This window comes from Rhincodon typus, chromosome 12, assembly GCF_021869965.1.
Source record: "Rhincodon typus isolate 14 chromosome 12, sRhiTyp1.1, whole genome shotgun sequence".
NCBI lineage: Eukaryota > Metazoa > Chordata > Chondrichthyes > Orectolobiformes > Rhincodontidae > Rhincodon > Rhincodon typus.
In genome coordinates this window covers 3,605,148-3,628,877 of record NC_063343.1, presented here as the reverse complement: position 1 = coordinate 3,628,877, position 23,730 = coordinate 3,605,148, and the positions used below count along the sequence as shown (strand labels likewise).

Genomic DNA, 23,730 nt, shown 5'->3' with positions numbered 1-23,730 from the left:
GGCCATAGCCCACATATTGGGTGATTTCTGTGTGGAGATCAATGCAAAGTTCAGACTTTTCTCTCATGTATTTCCTTTGCCTCGTTCATTTTGCACCTCAAACCTAATCACAAATGTGCAGTCAGAAGTTGCAACTAATTACCTGTGTTATTTTGTCCTGGGGAACCGTTGCAAAATTAGGCGAAGAAAACGTGAAGCCACTGTCTGTCCCAGCATCATAAGGGTAAAGGTCAAGGGTGACAAGCTCCTTCCAGTGATTCGCCTCACATAGAATGATGCTATCACCGCCGACAAACCAGTCAGGGCTGGGCACTATGCGAACCATGAAGGATAGCTGAGGAACAATCAAACCACAGTGAAAGGATACAGTTTTCCATGTGACTCATTAAAACATCACCTTAGAATAGGTCTCCCCACATCGCCCCGCAACTCCTAATCTCTTCCCTTTGATTGCCATTAAAATTCCAAAAAGCAAGCAACAGAAAAGAAAACACATAATTGCTTGAGAGAGAGAGAGAGAGAAAGAGAAAGAGAGATAGAGAGAGAGAAAGAGAGAGAGAGAGATAAAGAGAGAGAGATAGAGAGAGAGAGAGACAGAGAGATAAAGAGAAAAGAGAGAAAGAGAGAGAGAGAGAAAGAGAGATAGAGAGATGAAAAGAGACAGATAGAGAGAGAAAGAGAGAGAGATAGATTACACAATAATTCCTGTAACCCTGCATTTCCTATGGCTAATCCATCTAAGGAGTGGCATGGTGGCTCAGTGGTTAGCACTACTGCTGCATGTTGCAGGAGGCCTTGGTTCAATTCTCACCCTTGGGTCACTGTCTGTGTGGTGTTTGTGTGTTCATCCCCCTGTCTGTGTTGGTTTCCCCTGGGTGCTCTGGTTTCTTCCCACAGTCCAATGCTGAGCAGGTTAGGTGGAGTGGCCATGGGAAATGCAGGGTTACAGGAATGGGGTAGGTCTGGGTAGGATGCTCTATGGAGGGGCAGTGTGGACTCAATGGTCAAATGGCCTGCATCCACAGGGATGTAAGGATTCTATAATTCTCTGAACGTGCACGTGCCTGGACCGTATCTTTGGTCTCTCTCAAACCAAGAGGTTTGTGAAACTGGCCCACTTGGCTCAAGCCACTGTCTAGCATGCCCTGCCTGAACATTTTACGGGCCCTGGAGAGATTTGGGAAAGGCTTGTTGCCTCAGCACACCGAGACATGTTGCTATCAGCAGCTGGCATCTTCTGAATGTTAACTGTAACATCAACTAACTTCCAAATAGAGGTCCAAACTCTGGAACTAAAAGTCAAACAAATCGCCAGATCTACACTGAGGTTCACAATGTTTCCATTGGCACCTCAGTAGAACATATCCATGGGTTTCTGTGTTTCCCCCAACGCCATCCTCAAATTACTGAGTTAGGTGTCTATCTAATATACAAAACAGCACTGCATCACCAATTCCTTACCAGTGGATGTGTTGGGTAGACTGTAAATTTCATTAACCTCTGTCCTATTCCACTTGGAATAGCTGGTCCCTTGAAGAATCCAGCGATGCTGTGCATCTTGTTTTTGGTTTCTTCCACCTCCTGTGCAAGTATAGTGTGAGTTCCTTTCTCAGTGTATTCCTGTACTCCAGCTCTGGCCAGCGAATCCAACTGCCAGAGATGGTATTCATCATTGTGAGTGACGGCTGCATTGGAAGATTAAGTGGTTAACTCAGCATAAAGCATTCCTCAAGTTATTGAGTGATCTCCTTGAATCATAGAATCCCTATAGTGCAGAAGAGGCCATTCAGCCCATTGAGTCTACACCAACCCTCCAAAGAGCATCCCACCTAGAACCACTTCCCCTTACTCTATTTCCATAACCCTGTATTTCCCATGGTTAACCCACCTAACCTGTACACTATGGGCAATTTAACATGGCCAATTCACCTAACTTGCACATCTTTGGACTGTTGGAGGAAACCGGAGCACCCGGAGGAAACCCACACAGACACAGGGAGATTGTGCAAACACCAGTTGCCCAAGGGTGGAATCAAACCCAGGTCCTAGGTGCCACGAGGCAGCAGTGCTAACCAATGAACACCATGCCACCCACTGGGTGATAGTTAAGTCAAGACGACAAACAACTAAACGACTCAGGCTAGCAAAGATTAAACAATTACTCAGGTGCAGATATTTTCTGACAGGGTTAACAAATTAGAGAATATCTGCACTCTGTTTTTTCCACTCTCCTGATTTGTATTTTTATTAGCTGCAATTGGAGAGAGATTTGAAACAGACTGCTGACTCACCATCAACTACTTAACACAGTCAAACGCTATTCCTCACTGTCTAATTTAACAGCACTTTATAGTGGCATTTTATAATTAACTTGTCCACCTTGCCCACGAGGTTTCTCAAACTGTACTAATCCCATTTACCTGACTTTGTCCTATATCCCTTTAAACCTTTCCTATCCATGTGCCTACCTAAATACCTTTTAAATGCTGTAACTGTACCTGCATTTACCACTTCCTCTGGCACCTCATTCTATACGTGCACTGCCCTCTTTGTGAAAAAGTTGCCCCTCAGGTCCCTTTTAAATCTTTCCCCTCTCACCTTAAACCCATGCCCCTCTAGTTTTGGACTCCCCCACCCTGGGGTAAATACTTTGTCTATTCACCCTATCCATGCCCCTCATGATTTTATAAACCTCTATAAAGTCACCCCCCAGCCTCCGACGCTCCAGGGAAAATAGTCCCAGCCCATTCAACCTCAAATCATCCAATCTCAGTAACATCCTTCTTCTCTCTATATTGCAATAGAGGAATTAACCTGCAGGAAAGCCGAAAAGTCAGTTCCTGCAGTAAAGTGATGGAGGAGAAATTTGAAGTCTATGTGTGCAGTTGTACACTAAGAGGGGTTTATATACTTATATGAGGAGATTTTCAGTTACCTATTACTTCCCCAAAACTCTCCTTGCCCCTCCTACAGTCTGCTTTAGTCTTGCTGCCCAAGAAGGTATTTGTTCTCGTACCTATGAGGGGTGACCACTGTGCAGGAGGTCTGTACATTGGGTACTGTTTGGGGAAGGCACTAGGTTTCCATTTGCCTTCAAATGTCAGTGAGTATGAGGCAGCACCATGAGAGGGACAGGGCAAGAAAGAGTGGCCACCAGCAGAGATAGTGAGGCACAACAGCTCCAGAACATTCCAAAGCCACAGACGAATGAGAGACTCCATTGGATCACCTGCATGTGTGAGAGGGAAAGAGGATAACATGGTACGATATTGTATTAGACTGTTTCCACTCATTAACATGCCTCTGCGAAATAAAAAAAACCATAATCTGTTATTAATTAGATGTACTAATGTGTTAGAGAAAGAGATGAGCCCTTGGAGGGGGCACAGGGGAAGGAGTAAGGCACAGGATACAGAGAAAATACAATCAGGAGGTGGAGGAATTCATTCGAAATATTTTACAATTGCATCAAATCAAGAGATGAACAATGAAACTGATAATTTACAAAAAAAAAACAGATAGATTATCCTGACAGGATTGTGGGAGACAGTACGGGGGTGAAGTTTGTCTCAGATGTAAAGTTTAAAATTAATCTCCATGTTTCTCGGAGTTATCATCATCAGTGGCCAGTGTCCAATTATCTCCCCTGCCCATTCACCCCAATTATGGCTGACATTTTGAATTGGAGAGGTTTTTATCTGACAAGAAATGTGCAGTCAATCACTGAACGATATTACATTTGGAGATAACATTTCCAGATAATTAGAATAATGAAAGTCCATTTTTAAGACCAATATTAAATATATCCCCCAGGTGCTTTTCAGACTCTTGTTTTTAGCTTCAAAACCTGGTGGAGATGAGAGAGACAAAGAGAAAACAATTGGGCCTCAAAAATCCTGAGTGAACTTGCATAAAATATCAGCATTGGCCAGGAATACAGCAGGAATCTGAAAAAGGTTGGGGACTGATAACTGTGACCACTTGAAACACAGAAACTGAAAGCATTTAAAAAGACATTTCACCTGCATATCGAAAAATCTTAATACCGAAATTTGTTAGCTTCTGCCTGTTCAATCAGGTTGTGTTAAAACACACTGAGATTGAAGTATCTTTAACCCTTTAGCATATAAATATCATCTGGGTGGTGTAGAGGAGGGAAAATTTGACACGACCCTAGCAGAATCCAATGGATTGTTCTTCCATTCAATCATAACACAAATTGCCCTCAAGGGTAAAAACAGAACTTTTGTTGACACTTTTTGCATTAACGTAAAGCAGGCTGGGAGTCGGGAGCTGGTGAGTTGAGGAGGTTAGAGTGAGAGTGTGGTGCTCAATTATCCCAACAGCCAGGTTTCAGTCCCTGTGCTAGCTGAGGTCATTCTCAAAGCCTCCTGCCACACCTCGCCACAGTGATCTTGTGGAAATTAGCTCTCCCTCCAGTTGATGAGGACACTACCTTACGAAAGAGAGGAAACAGAGGTGAAAGCTGGGCAGCAAACAGGGACAATAAAGGAAACTGGGGAGGGACAGTAGGGTGAGCTTTGATATGAGATTTAATAAGAGCAGAAATAAACCATTTTAAGAAAACTAGGCATTACAACAATGTGGAGCAATCTTAAAATATTCAAACTATAAATGGAAAGACTTACTGAGCTGGAGAAGATGGTCAAAAATGTCTCTGGTTCGTTTCTTAGCAGCTTTTGCCTGGATGTCTTTGTCTTCCTCTATAGTCTCCTCCAAATTTCTTTATTTTAATTTTTGGTGTATTTTTCTGTTGTCTCTCTAACCTTTCTCTTTCCAAACTGTCTCTCTCCTCCACTCCCCTCCCACTCCTTTCTCCTGTACCTCCTCTCCTGTCCTCACGTTCCTATCTCCTATCTCCTCTCTCTGTCTCTCTCTCTCTCTCGCTCTCTCTCTCTCTCTGCTTTCTCATTTTATACTGTACACATGCAGGTCCACTTACGTTAACTCATTAGCACAGACTCACACATGTTGTGCTTGGCTCAAGACAGACTGCACATCATTTCTTTTTCCCACTCTTGAGCACTGAAATTTCTTTAGCCACGCAGCAAGCTGAACGCAATCAATTTGAGTTACTATAACTTCAGGTAAATGCCTTCAAAAAAAAACCGTTGTATTTTGTTGTGTAAAATTCCTTCCGGATTGTTACTGAAGGAGCTGATGAGGGGTGGTGCGGTGGCTCAGTGGTTAGCACTGCTACCTCACAGCACTAGGGAGCTGGGTTCAATTCCAGCCTCAGATGACTCTGTGTGGAGTTTGCACATTCTCCTTGTGTCAGCATGGGTTTCCTCCCACAGTCCAAAGATGTGTAGGTTGGGTAGATTGGCCATGGGAAATTGTGCAGGCTCGGTGGGTTAGCCATGGGGAAAATGCAGGATTACAAGGATCAGGTGGGATGCTTTTTGGAGGGTCCATGTGGACTGAACAGCCTGCTTCCACATTAGGATTCTATGTTTTGTCGACCTTCATTCGGTTTAGATTTATTCATTAGACAATGCATTATCAAAATATTACTGTGAATTCTACTAATCACCATCAGTGTTGTTATGTTTCTCCTGATAGCAAACAATGTCTTGGGAGAAAAGTCAATATATCTGTCACATCCTCAATTCACCAACTAGTTTTCAAGAGACCTATATTACTCATAACTACCTCTTTTTCCTTGACATAACAATTTAAAAGATTATTGTTCTGGTTTTAATATCCTTTATGCGATGAAAGGTGTAGAATAGATATTATGTTTTAGGATTTGGATTTCCTAATAGAGACAGATGGATGCAGGTCTGTTCATGAAGCTTATTTTTAAAAAAAGGCCAGAAAGCCAGTTGGAACAGTGACCTACAAAGCATGAACTCCATGCAGACGAAATGTCTCAGAGAGAGGGAGAAGGAAGGAAGAATAAAGGAAGAAAGAAGAGGCAGTGGCTCAGAGGATACTTCCTCAGGAGATGAGAGGTTTGATTTAACTAGAACTTACATTTGGTGCCTAAATTTACTGAGGGTAGAGTGAGAGAAACATTTCACCTCATTTTGAGTAGGCAACTGGGCAGAGGAAGTTGTCAAAGGATGAATTGGGCATTAATTATAGAGCAGTACATCACTTTTTCAGAAGAACAACAGCAGATTATGAAACTGTTAAAAAAAAAACTTAATCCAATGATCTTGTTCCTGAAGTTTGTCAATTAAAATGTAGGATTTTAAGGAAGAAATCTAATCAGGCACTTATGGACTTTAATGTTAACTATTACCTTATTTCTTAATTTTTCTACTTGTTCTGCGAAGATAATGCTTAACGTTTTAACTCTGTTTCTTTTAGTACTTTGAACCAAAATGTCTGTACCTAGGTACCTTGGTACCTAAGTTGGCACCTTGTGTGGCAATATTATACACTTTTCACTGTACTCCTGCACTTGAGTCCTCGTGACAATAAAATCTAAAATCTAAAAAAAAATCCAAATCAAAATCCAGATTTGCAAGATAAACAGAAATAGTACACAATCAAAAACAGAAATTGCTGGAAAAGCTGAGCAATGAAGGCAGCATCAGTGGAGAGAAATCAGAGATAATTCCTCAGAAGGGTCAATACTCCATTGTGTACAATCAGTGGTTTTGATCACAGAAGTTGGAGAAAATGTTTAACAGTATAAAGGAAATCAGAATTATGGAAAGATTGAGAAATAGTATTCCAGTAAACGTTAAACTTATTTAGATGAGCTTCAAGGATCAAAAGGTTCAGAAGTAACAGTCCTGGCAGATACTTATGGTAGCTCACACAGACAGTTACATGTAGGATAGTAGTCACATGGAAATCTAAAGGAGAATTGGAGCATTAGAAAAACTGCAGATGGAAACAGTATTAGGTTCAGGGAACTAACAGTAGGATGCCAAAGTAACGCAGGAAAAAGGCCAGAAGCTGCAAATGAAAATAACAAGTAATAAGACCAGGTGTACCAAAGCCAATGGATTTAAGTCAAATGGGAGACTGATTGCAGTAATAGGAATGCCAAAGGAATCCTTGTAACAGTAGGCATCCAGAAAGAAATGAGTATAAAAGCAGTCATGTGGTACAATGAAAACATGTTTCCTTTCAAAAGGAGAGATATTTCTTATTCTTCAAACAAAGGAAGTTAGCCAATAAAGATATTGAGAGATACTGGAGCAAATTGCTTGCTAATGCTGGCTAAAAATCCAATTTGTCCTCTAGGCCTGTTGTGGTGAAAAGGTGGTCATTCAGTCACACAGCACGGAAACAGACCCTTCGGTCCAACTCGTCGATGCTGACCAAGTTTCCCAAACTAAACTAGTCCCACTTGCCTGCATTTGGTCCTCATCCCTCCAAACCTTTCCTATCCATGTACCTGTACAAATGTCTCTTAAATGTTGTAACTGTACCCGCATCTACCACTTCATCTGGCAGATCATTCCACACACACACCACCCTCTATGCCCCTCAGGTCCCTTTTAAACCTTTCCCCTCTCACCTGAAACCTATACCCCCAAGCTTTGAACTCCCCCATCCTGGGGAAGAGACCCTTGTTATTCACCTTCTTTACACCCTAATGATTTTGAATCAGAACCAATACCTGAGTGTTATTGTGTAAAAGGCAAAGTACTAATGAGGAATTGGAAACCAACACAAATACCAGTTGTTGAGGAATGGGCAGCTATCAGGTTATAGTCCAATCTGAGTGTTGTAGCAATGTTTTATAAATGAGTCACAAAATTCCAATGGCAAGTCACTTGGTGGTTAGGAAAACATAGGATAAAACGCCAAAACATTTTGTGTTAGCTAAGGTCACAAAAAGATGTGGGAATCTTTTGCTAGGTATGCCTTACACGTCAGGTATTGGGATAACCCCAGCCATCAATTAAACCTTCTCCTCTAATTCTAATTCCAGTCTCCATAGAGCCACCCAACAGGGTCTTAATAGTTTGTGTTATAGAGTCACACAGCACGGAAACAGACCCTTCGGCCCAACCAGTCCACGCTGACCATGTTTCCAAACTAAACCAGTCCCACCTGTCTGCATTTGGCCCCTATCCCTTCAAACCTTTCCTATTCGTCTACTTATCCAAATGTCTTTTAAATGTTATACCTGTACCCACATCCACCACTTCCTCTGGAAGTTCATTCCACACACGAGCCACTCTCTGTGTAAAAAATTTACCCCTCATATCTTTTTTAAATCTCTCTCTTCTCACCTTAAAAATATGTCCCCATTCTTGAAATCCCCCATCCTAGGGAAAAGACACCTGCCGCTCACCCTATCCATGCCCTTCAAGATTTTATAAACCTCTATAAGGTGACCCCTCAGCCTCTCACGCTCCAGGGAAAAAAGTCCCAGCCTATCCAGCCTTTCTTTACAAATCAGACCCTCCATTCCCGGCAAAATCCTGTTGGACTCCAACCGAAAACTAGAAATGTGTATCAATACAATTTCACAGTCATGGATGTGTTAACAAGATTTCCTGATGGAGTAACTTTCATGAAAAAAAGCAACACAAATAACAGTGAATTAACTAATTCATTTATTTTACAACATATGTATTATGCAAAGAAATACAATCAGATCAAGGTTCAAATTTAATGTCACAGAGATTCAAACAATCTATGGAGCCAGATTTTCTTCTGTGATCTCTCTTATCTGGTATTACCATTAACCGGGATCAAAATCTTACAAGAATGTTTTCAAACTCCATTTTTTACACTTGAGGTGATATGGTGGCTCAGTGGTTAGCAGTGCTGCCCCACAATACCAGGGACCCAGGTTCAATTCTGCCCTTGGGCAACTGTCTGTGTGGAGTTTGCACATTCTCCCTGTATCTGTGTAGGTTTCCTTCCACAGTCCAAAGGTGTGTAGGTTAGGGGGATTGGCCATAGGAAATGCAGGGTTATTGGGTGGGATGGTCTTCAGAGGTTTGGTACAAACTTGAATGGCCTTCTTCCACACTGTAAGGATTCTCTACCCATTTGGCCACCCTTTGCTGTTATCCACTCACCAAATCAGTGACAGTTCTGAGGCTTTTGTTTTACTTTTTTTATTGTCCCTCACTGTTTTAATCATTACAACCTTATATTTGGCCAGTAGGCTGTTTAGGCATGTTATTATGAAGATGCTTCATATTTTATATTTCTTGCAAGACTTAAATTTTGAAGGAATAGGGAAACATAGATTTACTTCAAGAGAGATAGCAAGAACTGGCACTATCCCCCACCTCTTCCTCTGTTACATCTAAGACGGTATTGGCGCTGCCTCATGCTCCCACGAGGAGCTTGAACAGTTCATCAACTTTACTAACACCTTTCACCCCAACCTCAAATTCACCTGGACCATCTCCGATACCTCCCTCCCCTTCCTAGACCTCTCTGTCTCCATCTCTCGTGACCACCTCAAAGCTGATATCTGTTTCAAGCCCACCCACTCCCTTAGCTACCTGGACTACACCTTCTCTCACCCACCTTCCTGCAAGAATGTGATCCCCTACTCCCAATTCCTCCACCTCCGCCAAGTCTGCTCCCAAGATGGGACATTCCACTCCCAAACATCCCAGATGTCCTCGTATTTCAAGGACCACAACCTGCTCCCTCCGGTGAACAAAATTGCCCTCAAACGCATCTCTTACATTTCCTGCAATTCTGCCCTCACATCCCCTCCCCCCAACAAAAACAAAGACAGAATTCCCCTTGTCTTCACATATCACCCCAATAACCTTTGCATCCAACGTATCATTCTCCGCCACTTCTGCCACCTGCAATCCGACCCCACAACCAAAGAGATATTTCTCTCTCCACCCCTATTTGCCTTCCATAGGGACCGCTCTCTCCGCAACTCCCTCATCCGTTCCACACTCCCCACTACCCCTGGCACCTTTCCCTGCAACCGCAGGAAGCGCTACACCTGCCCCTACACCTCCCCCCATCACCTCCATTCAAGGCACAGAACAAACCTTCCACATTAGACAGGGATTCTCCTGCACATCCATCAACTTGGTCTATTGCATCTGCTGCTCCCGATGTGGCCTCCTCTACATCGGTGAGACCAAACGTAGATTTGGAGACTGTTTTGTGGAGCATCTGCACTCTGTTCGTGACAAATGACAACACCATGGTTTGGTCACAAACCATTTTAACCCTCCCCTTCCCACTCCCTGGGTGACATCTCCATCCTGGGCCTCATCCAGTGTCACAATGACACCACCGCAAACTGGAGGAGCAACACTTCATAATTCCACCTCGGGAGCCTACAGCCCGATGGCCTAAATGTGGACTTTACCAGTTTCAAAATCTCCCCACCCCTGGCCTCATCCCATGAGCAACCCTTCCTCTCATCCCCACCTCCTTGACCTAACACAACTTGTCCATCTTCTCTCCCACCTATCTGCCCTACCCATCCTACTGACCAATCCCCATGACTCCCCACCAGCATCCACCTATCACCATCCCACCTACCTTCCCCTGCCCCACCTCTCCTCTTTCTATTTATTTCTGAGCTCCCTTCCCTCTCCCCCATTTCTGAAGAAGGGTCCCGACCCGAAACGTCAGCTTTCCTGCTCCTCTGATGCTGCCTGGCCTGCTGTGTTCATCCAGCTCCACACTATATGGAGATAATTTTTTTTTTCTCATTTTAGGAAGTCTGTGTGCACGTTTTGGGGCTAATTAGAGGGTTAAACATATATGCTACTATATTACTGGCTTCGTACAGTTTACAACTATTGCATTGTCATTGAAAATAATTCTTGTTTAGAAAGCAAACCAATAATTGTGTTTATTAAGAAAGTTTATTTAGAAGGCGCTCCAGTTTCCTCCCACAGTCCAAAGATGCGCAGGTTAGGAAGATTGGCCATGCTAAATTGTCCGTAGTGACCAGGAATATGCAGGCTAGCTAGATTAGCCAAAAGGAAATACAGGGTTGGGGTGGAATGCTCTCCAGAGGGTTAGTATGGCTGAATGGCCTGCTTTAAAGGAGTTATGTGGCTTAATTTCCCCGGCCCTAGGCGGAATTATGTTTTTTTTAGAAGAAAACCAATTTACCGAGGCTTTCTTGAATTAATAAAAAAGACTGAGTTTATTGATTACTAAAAGCAAAGATAAATCGTCACTCAACACATATGCACACAGGTCATAAATAAAAGGTGAGTCTAAAAAGAATAAAAGATATATAGAGTCACTGAATTGTTTGCAAGGGGCAGTTACTTGAATATTGCGGCCATTATAGTGGATGTTACTGAAAGGTTTGATGTTGATAGTTCAGATAAAGTTTGAGATTCTTACCTTTCTAGGTTGATTGAAGCTCTTTCTTTCTGATTCCTATCAGCAGCGGCTGACTGGCAACATGTAGAACAAGAGAGATTTGTTTCCCATTGTTTTACACGCATTGCATGGCTGTTGAAATCGTTGGTTACAGAGTTGTAATGTCACAGCACCTTGGTCCAGGCAGGAGGATATTAGGCCACAGATAAACATTGACCAGGGTTGAAGTTCATTTTAAACCTCTATCCCTCTGTAGTAAAAAGGGAAGGTACAATTCTTTATCCTCCAAACTGCTTTCATTTTGTACCATCATGTTCACAGTTTAAATACTCCCAAAAGATTACAAATTCAGTGTGTAGCACATTTTTCTCCCTTTGAAGCTTATTTGACACTTCATCAGGTGTGACATTCCAGAACCTCTTTCTTCAGGCAGCCACTGAATTTAGATATCCATCAACTTTTAGTTGTATGTCCTTTTTCTTAAAAAAACACATTGTAGTTCAAGTTTGATATGTGCATAGGAGATCTGGGGTTAGGATCTATGGTCAGGGCAGTTGTGGCCCATGGTGTAGTGGGAGTAAAGTCACACTGTGAATCGGTTCTGTTTAACATTCACTTTTTTATGAACACTTTCCCCCGATCTGTCACTGTCATGTTGAAATATTCGGCTCACCCCTTCATCCCCTCTTGATTTCAACTATACCAACTTGGCTGCTCACGCAAATTCTAAGCTCTGTAAACGTGACATCATCCAAAACTCTGTTGCCCGCGTCCTACTTCACAGCAAGCCCTGATCACACATTACCATCCTCACTGAACCTACATTGGCTCAAGATTTTTAAAATTCTCATGCTTGTTTTCAAACCCCTCCATATCCTCACTCAGCCCTGCCTGTCTCTGTTATCTCATCTAGGCTCCCAACACTCCCAGACATTGGAATTCCTTTCAATCAGACCTCCCATGTTTCCCACAATTTTAATCTCTCTACCATTGGTGGCCAAGTCTTCAGTTGCTTAGGTCCTATTTGAACTTTCTTACCAACAAATTCTCTTCTTCTGTATCTCATGTTTCTTAAACTCTCCTCTTACACCAAGCTCTGACTTATAATCTGCTGTTGTGGCGCAGTGTCATATTTTGTTTGATAATGCTCCTTTCAAACCTTGGAACATTTCATTACATTACAGGTGATATATCTATGTGCTATTTTGAATAAATTTGTCTAGTTTACTGTCATCTCTCTTTAAAATTAGAATTAGGTTTTATTGTCACATGTACTCAAGTACAAAGATACAGGAGTACAGTGAAAAGTGTGTAATGTCACACTTATGGCATCATCCTAGGTACAAAGATACCTAGTTACACATCTTAGGTACTAAAATAGATTTTAGAAAGAAGTTGCATGAAAACGCTACTTAAACAAGCAACAACAAACTGCAGCAACCCAGAACTACACCAAAATGAAGAAGAATATCTCCACAAAGTATTCAAAAACAACAGATACCCAAACAATCGGGTCAGAAGATGCCTATTACACGAACAACACCAGCAAGATACGACACACCCCCACACACTCATCACACTACCTTATATCATGAACACATCTGACCACAAGGCTACTACGACCACTGGGCATCAGACTAGCACACAAACCCACGTCAACCCTACGCCAGCTGCTAACCTGAGCCAAAGACCCCTTACCCACTATGGACAGAACCAATGTAATGTACAAGATTCCCTGAAAAGACTGCGAGAAACATTACATTGGACAGATAGGAAGAAAATTAGCCTCAGGAGTACACGAACATCAACTAGCAACAAAAAGACGCAACCAATACTCACTCACTTCCATCCACATGAATAAGGAGAACCATCAGTTCAATTGGGACAACACCAGGATCCTGGGACAGGCAAAGCAGAGACAAGCACGGGAATTCCTAGAAGCCCGGTAGTCCACCAAGAAGGCCATTAACAAACACATAGAGCTAGACCCCGTATACACACCACTGCGAAGGAAAACCAGAAGTGAGGTAACCCAGCTCAACGGACCCCAGAGTTTAAAAACCAGGCGGGAAAACACAACAGCGCTTCATCGGAGGCTGCACTGATGATGTTACCCAGCAGGGTAATGAAACGTCTGCGAACTAACGACCCAGCTCAGTGAGCCAACCAACCACAACATCCACAATCTGAGCTACAAATCTACTGTAAAACCTTAGAGACTAAAATAGATTAGGCACAAAAATAGAGAAATGAAGAAAAAAGCTAAAGTTCTATGCTTACATAAAACTAGGGTCTAGATTTTGCATTTCTTTCTTTCAACATTAAACTACAGTAAGTTTCCAAACCCATGACCACTTCCATCTAGAAGGACAAGGGCAGCAGATACATGAGAACACCACTACATTCACAATCCCCTCCAAGCCCCTCACCATCCTGACTTGGAAATATATTGCCGTTCCTTCACTGTCGCTGGGTTAAAATCCTGGAATTCCCTCCCTGATGGCATTGTGGATCAACCCACAGCAGGTGGGCTGCAGCGGTTCAAGAAGGCAGCTCACCCCCACCTTCTCAAGGGGCAACTAGGGACGGGCAATAAATGCTGGTCCAGCCGGCAATACCCACATCCCATAAAATGAATAAAAAAGAACTCAACAATTGCTTAGATCTTCTGATAGCAAGATGGTCCTTGCAGTAGCATGTACTGGAGGTGCACATTGAAATCATGTTATTCGAATACCTAGCATTAAGCTGTTTAGTACATTGGTCTCATTGCTCAGGGAGATGATGGACACAGATGGTGCGAAAATAAATGGAAGGATTGGATCAAAATTTGGAAAGGTATTCATTTTTGGGACTTGTTAGTTTGGTTGTAAGGACTTTATTGCATTCTGTACTTTCCTATGTTCCCAACTTACTTGCAATTAACTTTTATTTACAAGATCTTGCCAAAGTACGGTAACAAGTCCATTCCAAATCAAGCAATTCAGCTCCAGGTTGAAAACAAAACTGTCCTGTAAGCAGAATAGAGCTACTAACTGGCTTAAATCATTTTTTTTAATGGAGATTATTTGTCCGTTTTCCCTCATTAAAACACTGCTCTCAGCTAGTGGAATAGGTTTCGTTAGGGGACCGGGACAGAAACTACAGGGTGCAATCTGGAGGCACTTAAAAAAATTGAAAACAGGCAGCTCCACATTTGATGACAACCTGTTTTTTTTTTGTTCTATTTGGGAAATCCAGTCCCAGAATAGAAATGTAGGCTGGGTGAGAGGGATCATAGCAATAACAAGAGCGACTAATTAAACAGCCTTCTAGCAATGGAAAGGATCTCCTCAGAAGGAAATAACCATTAAATTCCAAGTTTCCCATCCTGGTCCTGCCAAAGAAGTCTGACCCCCAATGATGGAAAAATGTGTGGCTGGTTATGGTAAATAATTGGCTTTAATTCATTATTAATGGCAGGTATATTCCCCCCAAATGTCTCCTTCCTGTTGTGCAGACATTACAAAGATAGAGAGGGATGAGGACACAGAGATATTTGAAGGGGGGAATGAGAATATTAAAATCAAAGAGTTTCTGAACTGGGGGCCAATGTAGATTAGCGAGCATGAGGTTACAGAGAATGTTACGATATGTGTGTTGGGATAAGAGCAGGAGAACTTTCTTTATTAAGGGTGGAAGGTGGTGAGGGTAGCATTAGAACCGTCAAGTGTGAAGCTTACAAGAGCAGTGGATGTGAGTTTCAGAAGCTGTTGGGCAGAGACACAAACAGGGAATGTTATAGCAGTAGTGAATTACAAATTGAAAAGGCATCTGGATGGGTACATGAATAGGAAGGGTTTAGAGGGATATGTGCCAAATGCTAGCAAATGTGACTAGATTAATTTAGGATACCTGATTGGCATGGACAAGTTGGGCAGAAGGGTCTGCCTCCATGCTGTATGACTCTATGACTCAAAGTGTGTGATCGTTAGAGAGGATTTGAGTTAGAAACTTAGCTCAGGCTTATGCTATAGTTGCTAACCATCCGGTTAAGGCAAAGGAGGGAGTTAGTAGCTAGGGAACAATGAAAAGGGAAGAAGACTATGGCTTTGATCTTCCCATTGTTTAATTAGTAAAAACTTGAGCCCACCCAGTGGTGGCACGGTGGCTCAGTGGTTAGCGCAGCTACCTCAGTGCACCAGGGACCTGGGTTTGATTCCAGCCTCGGGCCACTGTCTGTGTGGAGTTTGCACGTTTTCCTCGTGTCTGCGTGGATTTCCTGCGGGTGCTCTGGTTCCTTCCCACGGTCTAAAGATGTGCAGGGTAGGGTGGATTAGCCATGCTAAATTTCCCCATAGGGATGTGGAACAGCCATTGAAAATACAGGAATAGGTTGGTGGGTCTGGGTGGAATGTCCTTGGGAGGGTTGGTGGGGACTCAATGGGCTGAATGGCCTGCTCCCACACTGTAGGGATTCTACGATTGTACCTGGAAAGGGAGCTGACAACACAGAAGCAGTGGAGAAAGGTGGTGCTTAGAGTGATGTGTTACTAGTCTCTAGAGGTAGGGCATTCACTTCATTATGTCTGTTCGCTATTCTGACAGACAATGGCTGACCTGTACCTTTGCACATCTAAACTCCTGTTTGGGTCGCACACGTTCTCAGTCAGATCCACTGATGTCAGGCCTGTGTTCTTCTCTAACCACTGCTGCCTACTGATCGACTGTCCTATAGGGCTAGCAGGGGAACACAGGAGATGTGTGTGAAACTATTGACCCCAGAACACATTCAGGTGCTCAGAAGGGATTACACAGGTTGGAGAGCCATGGAGCCCCGGTTTGAATCTCCAGCGGACTGTTGGGAAACAGCCAAGGGAAATGTCAAGAGGTTCTTTATCCTAGAAGGTGAGAGATAGATGGGGAAAACTGTTCAAACTCCAGGGAACCATGTAGTACCTACTCCTGCCGCAGACAACGGGGTGAATGTCACAGAGGATCTCCAGGAGGTGAAGCGACAACAAGCCTCGCTCTTTTCCTCGGAGGCCTCCAAGATAATCTTCCAGTCCAGGGTCCGCTATGTGGAGCTGGATGAGACATGCTTGCGTTTCTTCTTCCAGAAGGTGCACAGAAGGGAGAGCTCTGTGCCCAGCAGCCTGAGGGAAGAAGATGGCTCGGTAACATCATCTCAGACTGACATCCTTAGGATCAGCAAATCCTTCATATAACACGAAGCCCGCTGACAGTCGCTCCTGTCCTCTATCACAGGGCTCTTAGATGACAGCACATGGGAGAGGACGGACCAGCCGATATCTCTGGAAGAGCTGACCAAGGCTCTGGAGTCATTTGAAAAGGATAAAACTCTGGAAGCGACAGCTTACCGTCCAAGCTGTATTCAGCTCTGTGGGACTTGATTGGCCAGGACCTGCTAGAGGTGAACAACATTATGCATTTGGCAGGTACTATGTGCGAATCCATGAGGAAAGGTATCATCGCCCTCATCTACAAGTGGAAGGAGGGGAGGGAGGAAATTAGACATTGGAACCAATTTCACTGCTGAATGCAGACCACAAAATCCTTTCTAAGTCCATTGCCAACAGGGTCAGGTCTTCTCTGGGGTCTGTGATTCACCCTGACCAAAACTGTGCTGTACCAGGCAGGACAATCTCTGAGAGCCTGACGTTCCTCGGGGATACAATCGCCTATGTGCTAGCCAAGGGGGTGGACTTCTGCCTGGACCAGAAGAAGGGCCTTTGACAGGATATCGCATACATTCATGTGGAACGTGGTCTCCAAAATGGGCTTTGGGGAGGGAGTCTGCAATTGGATCCGACTGCTCTACACCAACATTGTTAGCGCATTCTCAATCAACGGATGGGAATCAGAGAGCTTCCCGATCAGATCCGGCGTCAGGCAGGGCTGCCCACTCTCTCCTGCCTTGTTTGTGTGTTGTTTAGAGCCTTTTTCTGAGTCCATCAGGAAGAATGTGAGCCTGAGAGAGGTGACTATTCCAGGCAGTGGGGGTCTGCAAGGTCAAAGCCTCCCTGTGCATGGATGATGCTGCCATTTTCTGCTCAGATCCACTGTCAGTGCGCAGACCCATGAGCATCGGCGATTAGTTCGAACTGGCCTTGGGAGCCAAGGTAAATCGAGGCAAGAGCGAGGCCATGTTCTTTGCGAACTGGGCCAACCAATCCTTCATTCCCTTCAAGGGTAGGACAGATTACCTGAAGGTACTGGGAATATGGTTCGGGGGGCCGAGGCATGCACAAAGTGTTGGGAGGAGCACATTGCCAAAGTGAAACAGAAACTGGTCCTCTGGGAGCACCGCTCCCTCTCCATTGCAGGTAAAAACCTAGTCATCAGGTGTGAGGCACTCTCTATGTTATACTTGGTGCAGGTCTGGTCCATCCCCCAAAACTGCACTGTTTGAGTTACCCAAGCCATCTTCCACTTCGCCTGGAGGTCCATGGTGGACCGTGTCTGCAAGGACTCCATATACAAAGCTCTGGATAAAGCAGGATGAACATCCCTAACGTTGCCCTCATCCTGATGGCCATCTTTGTGTGGTTGCATCATGCTGTGCATGGACCCTTGGTATATAAACACCAAGTGTCACTATGTATTGAGGTTCTGCCTGTCCCTGTTATTGTGAGGGATGACAGCAGCCTCACTGCCGTGGAATGCTCCAAGTGGTTGGGCAGTCCTGCACCCCCCGTCCCTCGTAGAGAAACTTGTGAAGAAAAACACCTTTGACCACAAGTTCATCAGGAAGTGGTCAACATGTAGCATCCTGGAGATCCTAAGGGATAGGGAGAGGGTGGATCCCATCACCTGGTCCCCTGAGCAGACTGTCGAAGTCATTTGGCAGAATGCCTCATCACCAGAAATTTCCAACAAGCACCAAGACATTGGCTGGTGGTGAGAAGGGCACTACCTGTGAGATCCTTTATGTAAGCCCAGTCAGGCTATGCCATTGCATGCTGCCTTGGAGCTAACCCTCAACCCAATGTTGCAGACTGGCACATTCCAAGGTCTGGCACTACGTGCTGAGGAACACACTAAAGCTTGGGGCACCTGCTGCCAAGGTACATTGGGGAAAGACCACCATCTGAGGTCTTCCTGCTAAAGTTAAATGGGGGTCCATTCAGTCATTGGACCCTCCCAGTCCCTCAAATATATTTAAATACAATCTTGTACGACTATGAAATGCCTCGGGTTTGTTTGCTGGATAGAGTCAAACTGCGATGTTTATTTGTGTCTCCACATGTTACTGTACAGAACCAAACTGCTTCAGTGGCTACGTATGTGTGTAAAGGTATTTTTTACGAATAAAGTATATTTTTGAAATTAAGAAAAGTTTTCGAAAAAGACATTATGAAGCCGGAGAGATAGTAAGAACTGCCGATGCTGGAGTCAGAGATAACATAGTGTAGAGCTGAAGGAACACAGCGGGCCAGGCAGCGTCGGAGGAAGTTGACGTTTCGGGTCGGGACCTTTCGTCAGATGCTGCCTGACCTGCTGTGTTCCTCCAGCTTCACACTGTGTTAAAAAGCCAGAGATCCTGGAGGTGACATGCACAGCTTGTGAAACATGGCCCAGAAATGGTGGACCAGGGGAATTTGGCACAGTGTTTGTGGGAAAGTAGCTGGCTCTTCTGGTGGACAGGATGATGCAGGGGAAGGATATGTTTTTCCCCTAGACCAGTAGAAGGGAGCCAGACCCTGACAGTGTGGTTCGAGATGGACAACTGAGTCAGTGCTACCTCAGCCATCTGATGGAATTCCCAGCAATGCAGGCAGAAGTGTCAGAGTGATAGTCGCCATCCTCTCTCTCTCTCTCTTTTTCTCTCTCTCTGTGTCTCTGCACCTACCATTCACCCTCTATTGCTCTCACCGCTGCATTCAACCTCTACCCTCACCTGCTCCTAACCACCCAATTCCTCCACATCACTCACCCTGCATGGCCTCTGTGCTGTGCCCTCACTCAGTCACACAATCCATTCACCTCACCGCATCCCCCCCCCCCCCCCCCCCCCCACACTCCCTGCACCAGCACTAACAGCCATGTACCCATTTCCATCTCACTCAGTCTCTTCCAGTCTAGGAAGAAATGGCCCATGCTAGAGGAGAATGGGCCGATACAGGTGGTGGGCTTTTCAAAGCTCAGCTCCTCAGTCCCTTTATGGAGAGGATCCTGTCTCTGACCACGCGGAGATGCTATGTCCAAACTCGTGGACAACACTGGAGGTTATTGACTGACTGAACACACCCATGCCTGTTGACTGGTCGCTGCTGACAGCTATGAACAGGCTCCCTGGCTTTGTGTCCACACCTAAAGTCAAGTCAGGACACAAGGACCGAGCTCCTGTTAGCTTTGGCTGAGGTTGCAAAGCCGTAAATGGGCAGGACAGGGATGGTGTGAGGATCCCAGCAGGCAGTAACTGAGCGCTAGGAGCCAGCAAGCAGCCCTGAGATGGAGCCTGGTCCGGTCTGTGAGCTGGGTTCCTGATCTTGTGCTCAAAGCTGTCTTGCAGCGGCATTGCAATGAGAGAGGCTGGCAAGCATTGAAGCAGTGGAAATGTACCATTCTGAGGAAGAACCCAGTTCTGAGGAAGGGTCACCGGACCCGAAACGTTAACTCTGTTTTCTCCTTCACAGATGCTGCCAGACCTGCTGAGCTTTTCCAGCAACTTCTGTTTTTGTTCCTGATTTACAGCATCCGCAGTTCTTTCAGTTTTTATTTAATGGTAGCCAGTTTTGGTAATGGAGAGGATATGGGGTTGGAGCCTAAATTCAGAGTCAAGTAAGGGCACTGACATTGGTTCATACATGGACAGAATTGTTGGAAATCTTTCTAATAAAAATTGAACTCCACTTAAACAAACTGATGAGACAGTTACCCATCTATAGTCAGCACCGCGTTTTAATTGTTGGTTCTTCATACTTTGTCAGGTTTGTTTTTGTGCGAATTCAACTCCTTTGAAACCATTGGCAAGCTTTTGTTAGATTTGGACATTGGCATGTTTGGCAAGTGCTTGTACCAGGCAGAGAGCACCCTGTGTTCAATCCAATGTGATTTCTTTAGTGAATTGGTGGGACTAAATCTGGTCCTGGCATCTTTAGAAGATTGGATCCAGGTGGCTCTCTTCGAACTGAAAGAACGATTAGCCTCAAACTGCAGATGAGAATAAAAACACGCTTCTTATTTTTAAAATGCTGCTTTCAATTACTTTTTTTTTCTGAGATCATTTTGTACTGAAGTTGATTTTATTACTCCTCATTGCAGTTAGCATGTTGGCTTATTCACAAGGTGACACACCTAGCTCCAGTAAACAATTTCTTCTGTTGCAAATCATTTGAGTTTACTAGAGTTTAAAAATAAATGGTAACACATTGATTTTTATATGGAAAAGGAATGGGGACTCTCTTTGTTCAAGGTAAATGCATACTTGGTTCCTTGTTACATAACTACTTCCACTTTAGAATTTTAAAGCAATCCTTTTTCTCCCTGACTTCGAAAACCAAAACTTATCTGCTGGAGACTTTTCCCTGGCAATGGAAAGTGAATTGGCAAACAGGTCTTTCTCATTTTGTACTTTGGCTTTTTTTCTACTCGTTCAGGGGACACGGGCATCGCTGGCAAGATCCGTACTTATTGCCCATCCCTAACTGCCCTGGAGAAGGTGGTGGCGAGCTGCCTTCTTGAATTGCTGCAGTCCATGAGATGTAGGAACACCCACAGTGCTGATCGAAAGGGGGTTTCAGGATTTTGACCCAGCACCAGCGAAGGAACGGCGATATTTTACCAAGTCAGGGTGGTGTGTGACTTGGTGGGGGATCTTGCAGGCAGTGGGGTTCCCATCATCTGCTGCCCTGGTCATTCTGAGCCATAGTGGTTGTGACCTCAAAGGAGATTGAATGAATTTCAGCAGTGTGTTCTTGTAGATGGCACAGACTATGGTCCTTGAGCATTGGTGTTGGAGGGAGTGAATGTTGAAGGTGGTGGATGTAGTACCAATCAAGTGGGCTGCTTTGTCCTGGATGGCGTCAAGCCTCTTGAGTGTTGTTGGGGTTGTACTCATCCAGGCAAGTGGGGAGTATTCCATCATACTCCTGACTTGTGCCCTTGTAGATGGTGGGACAAGCTTTGGGGAATCAGGAGGTAAGTTACACGCCGCAGTATTCCCAGCTTTTGACTTGACCTTGTATGGCGAGTGCAGTTCAGTTTCTGGTTGAAGATCACACCAAGAATGTTGGTAGTGAAGGATTCATTCATGGTAATGCCATTAAACATCAAAGAGCAATGGGGGTTAGATTCTCTCTTGTTGGAGGCTGTTATTGCACTTGTGTGGTGTGAATGTTACTTGCCATTTAGAATTATAGAATCCTTACAGTACATATAGAGCCCATCCAACCCACATTTAACCCACCAAGCCTGCACACTACTGGGCAGTTTAGCTCAGCCAATCCACCTAACCTGCACAGCTTTGGACTCAGACATGGGGAGAGCATGCAAACTCCACACAGACAGTCACCCAAGGCTGGAATTGAACCAGAGTTCCTGGCACTATGAGGCAGCAGTGCTAACCACTGAGCCACCAAGCCACCCACTTGTCAGCCCAAGCCTGGATATTGTCCAGATCTTGTAGCATTTGAACACAGACTGCTTCAGAATCTGAGGAGTCACGAATGGTGCTGAACATTGTGCAATCATCTGCGAACATTCCCACTTCTGACCTTATGATGGAGGGAAGGCCATTGATGAAGCAGCTGAAGATGGTTGGGCCTAGGACACTACCCTGAGGAACTCCTGCAGAGATGTCCTGGAGCTGAGATGATTGACCTCCAACAATCATGACCATCTTTTTATCTCAAAATGTAACTCTGGCTGAGAGGTTTTCTCCGTTTCACGTTGACTTCGATTTTGCTAGGGCTCCTTGATGCCTCACTCAGTCAATTGTGACCTTGATGTCAAGGGCTGTTGCTCTCACCTCACCTCTGGAATTCAGTTGTTTTCTGTGTGCTAGGACTAAGGCTGTAATGAGGTCAGGAGCTGAGTCCCCCTGGCAGAATCTAAAGTGAGCATCAGTAAGCAAGTTACTCCTTTGCAAATGATGTTTGATAGCACTGTCGACCACCCCTTCCATCACTTTAATGCTGTTCAAAAGTGCATTGGTTAGGAGGTAATTAACTGGGTTGGTTTCCTCCTGCATTTTACGTACAGGACATACCAGGACGATTTTCCATATTGCTGGCTATATGCCAATGTTGTAACAGTACTGGAAAAGCTTGGCTAGGGGTGCAAACTTAAATCTTCAATATGATTACCAGAATATTGTCAGAGCCAATAGGATATGGCATGCCTGCAGAGTTCACACACACTCTGTTAGTTGTGGAATTGCTTAGCCTATCCATTCCAAGCCCTATCCACTGTTTGGCATCCACATAATCCTGTGTTGCATTTTCATCAGGTTAACACTGCATTTTGAGGCATGCTAGTCTTGGCATGTCTTTTGGTATTACCTTTGATCATAGCAGTGACTGAATTAAGGTTTGGATGTAGTTAATATAAGTCTCTCTGTTTTGGTGTGAGCTTTTCTTGACTTTGCAAATCTGTAACTCCCCCAACCTGAAGCTCCTAGGGCCTTGATACCATCATCAGCAGAGAGTAAAACAATCCTGCTTGCCGGTCGTAACTGAAAATTTCAGTTGGTTTTCCCTGTTTCAAAGGGTTTGCATCATACAGGTGGTTTCAGGCTGTTATTTCAAAAGGAGTTTGCCACTTATTGCACACTATGGTGGAAGGTGTTCAACAGGTCTAGCCATAGCTGAGTCCCAATGTATTTTTAAATCACACTTACATCTCTCTGTTATGGATCCTGTTTCAGCCTGGCATCAACATTTCATTTCACAAACTGACACTCTCGTGTCAAGTTAGCACCTGCCTTGCCTCTGATTTCAGCAAGTAAAATGGTCCTCCCAAAAGATAGGTTTCACTCCTTCGTGTTTTACCACTTTGTGTTTCCTTCTGAATGCAACCTCTCCTTATACATCAGTCCATCCAAAAGGCATCTGGATGCGTATATGACTAGGAAGGGTTTAGAGGGATAGGGGTCAAATGGGATTGGATTAACTTTGGATATCTGACCGGCATGGAGGAGTTGGACAGAAGGGTCTGTTTCTGTACTGTATATCTGTACGACTCACTATCATGTTCTGACAGATATACTAGTATTGTGCAATGCATAAAACTATCCTGCACCACACAACAAAAGCACCAACTCTTCACAGTACTCCTACATACAACAATGGGTCCCAAACCCAAAGAAACAGCAACTGCCGAAAATTCCCCGAACAAATATCAACAATATCTAGAACTCCCAGAACCACCAAGTACCTGCCCAGTCTCCTAACACCAACTGTCCTCAGTTCCCCAAACTATGCCCCAGTCCCCTAACAAGCACCAACTATCCCCAGC

At 44.3% G+C, this 23,730-nt stretch overlaps 1 protein-coding gene across 1 annotated transcript; it reads right to left on the bottom strand.

The window, feature by feature from the left end:
* Positions 1–121: 121 nt before the first annotated feature.
* LOC109937284 (spondin-2-like) lies at positions 122–19,792 on the bottom strand. Its single transcript, XM_048603927.1, has 6 exons — positions 19,458–19,792; positions 15,877–15,990; positions 6,978–7,104; positions 3,017–3,134; positions 1,462–1,685; positions 122–334 (listed from the first exon to the last, which is right to left on the bottom strand). Exons 1-6 carry the CDS (start codon positions 19,790–19,792, stop codon positions 122–124), a joined length of 1,131 nt encoding a protein of 376 aa, XP_048459884.1.
* Between the last annotated feature and the right edge of the window lie 3,938 nt (positions 19,793–23,730).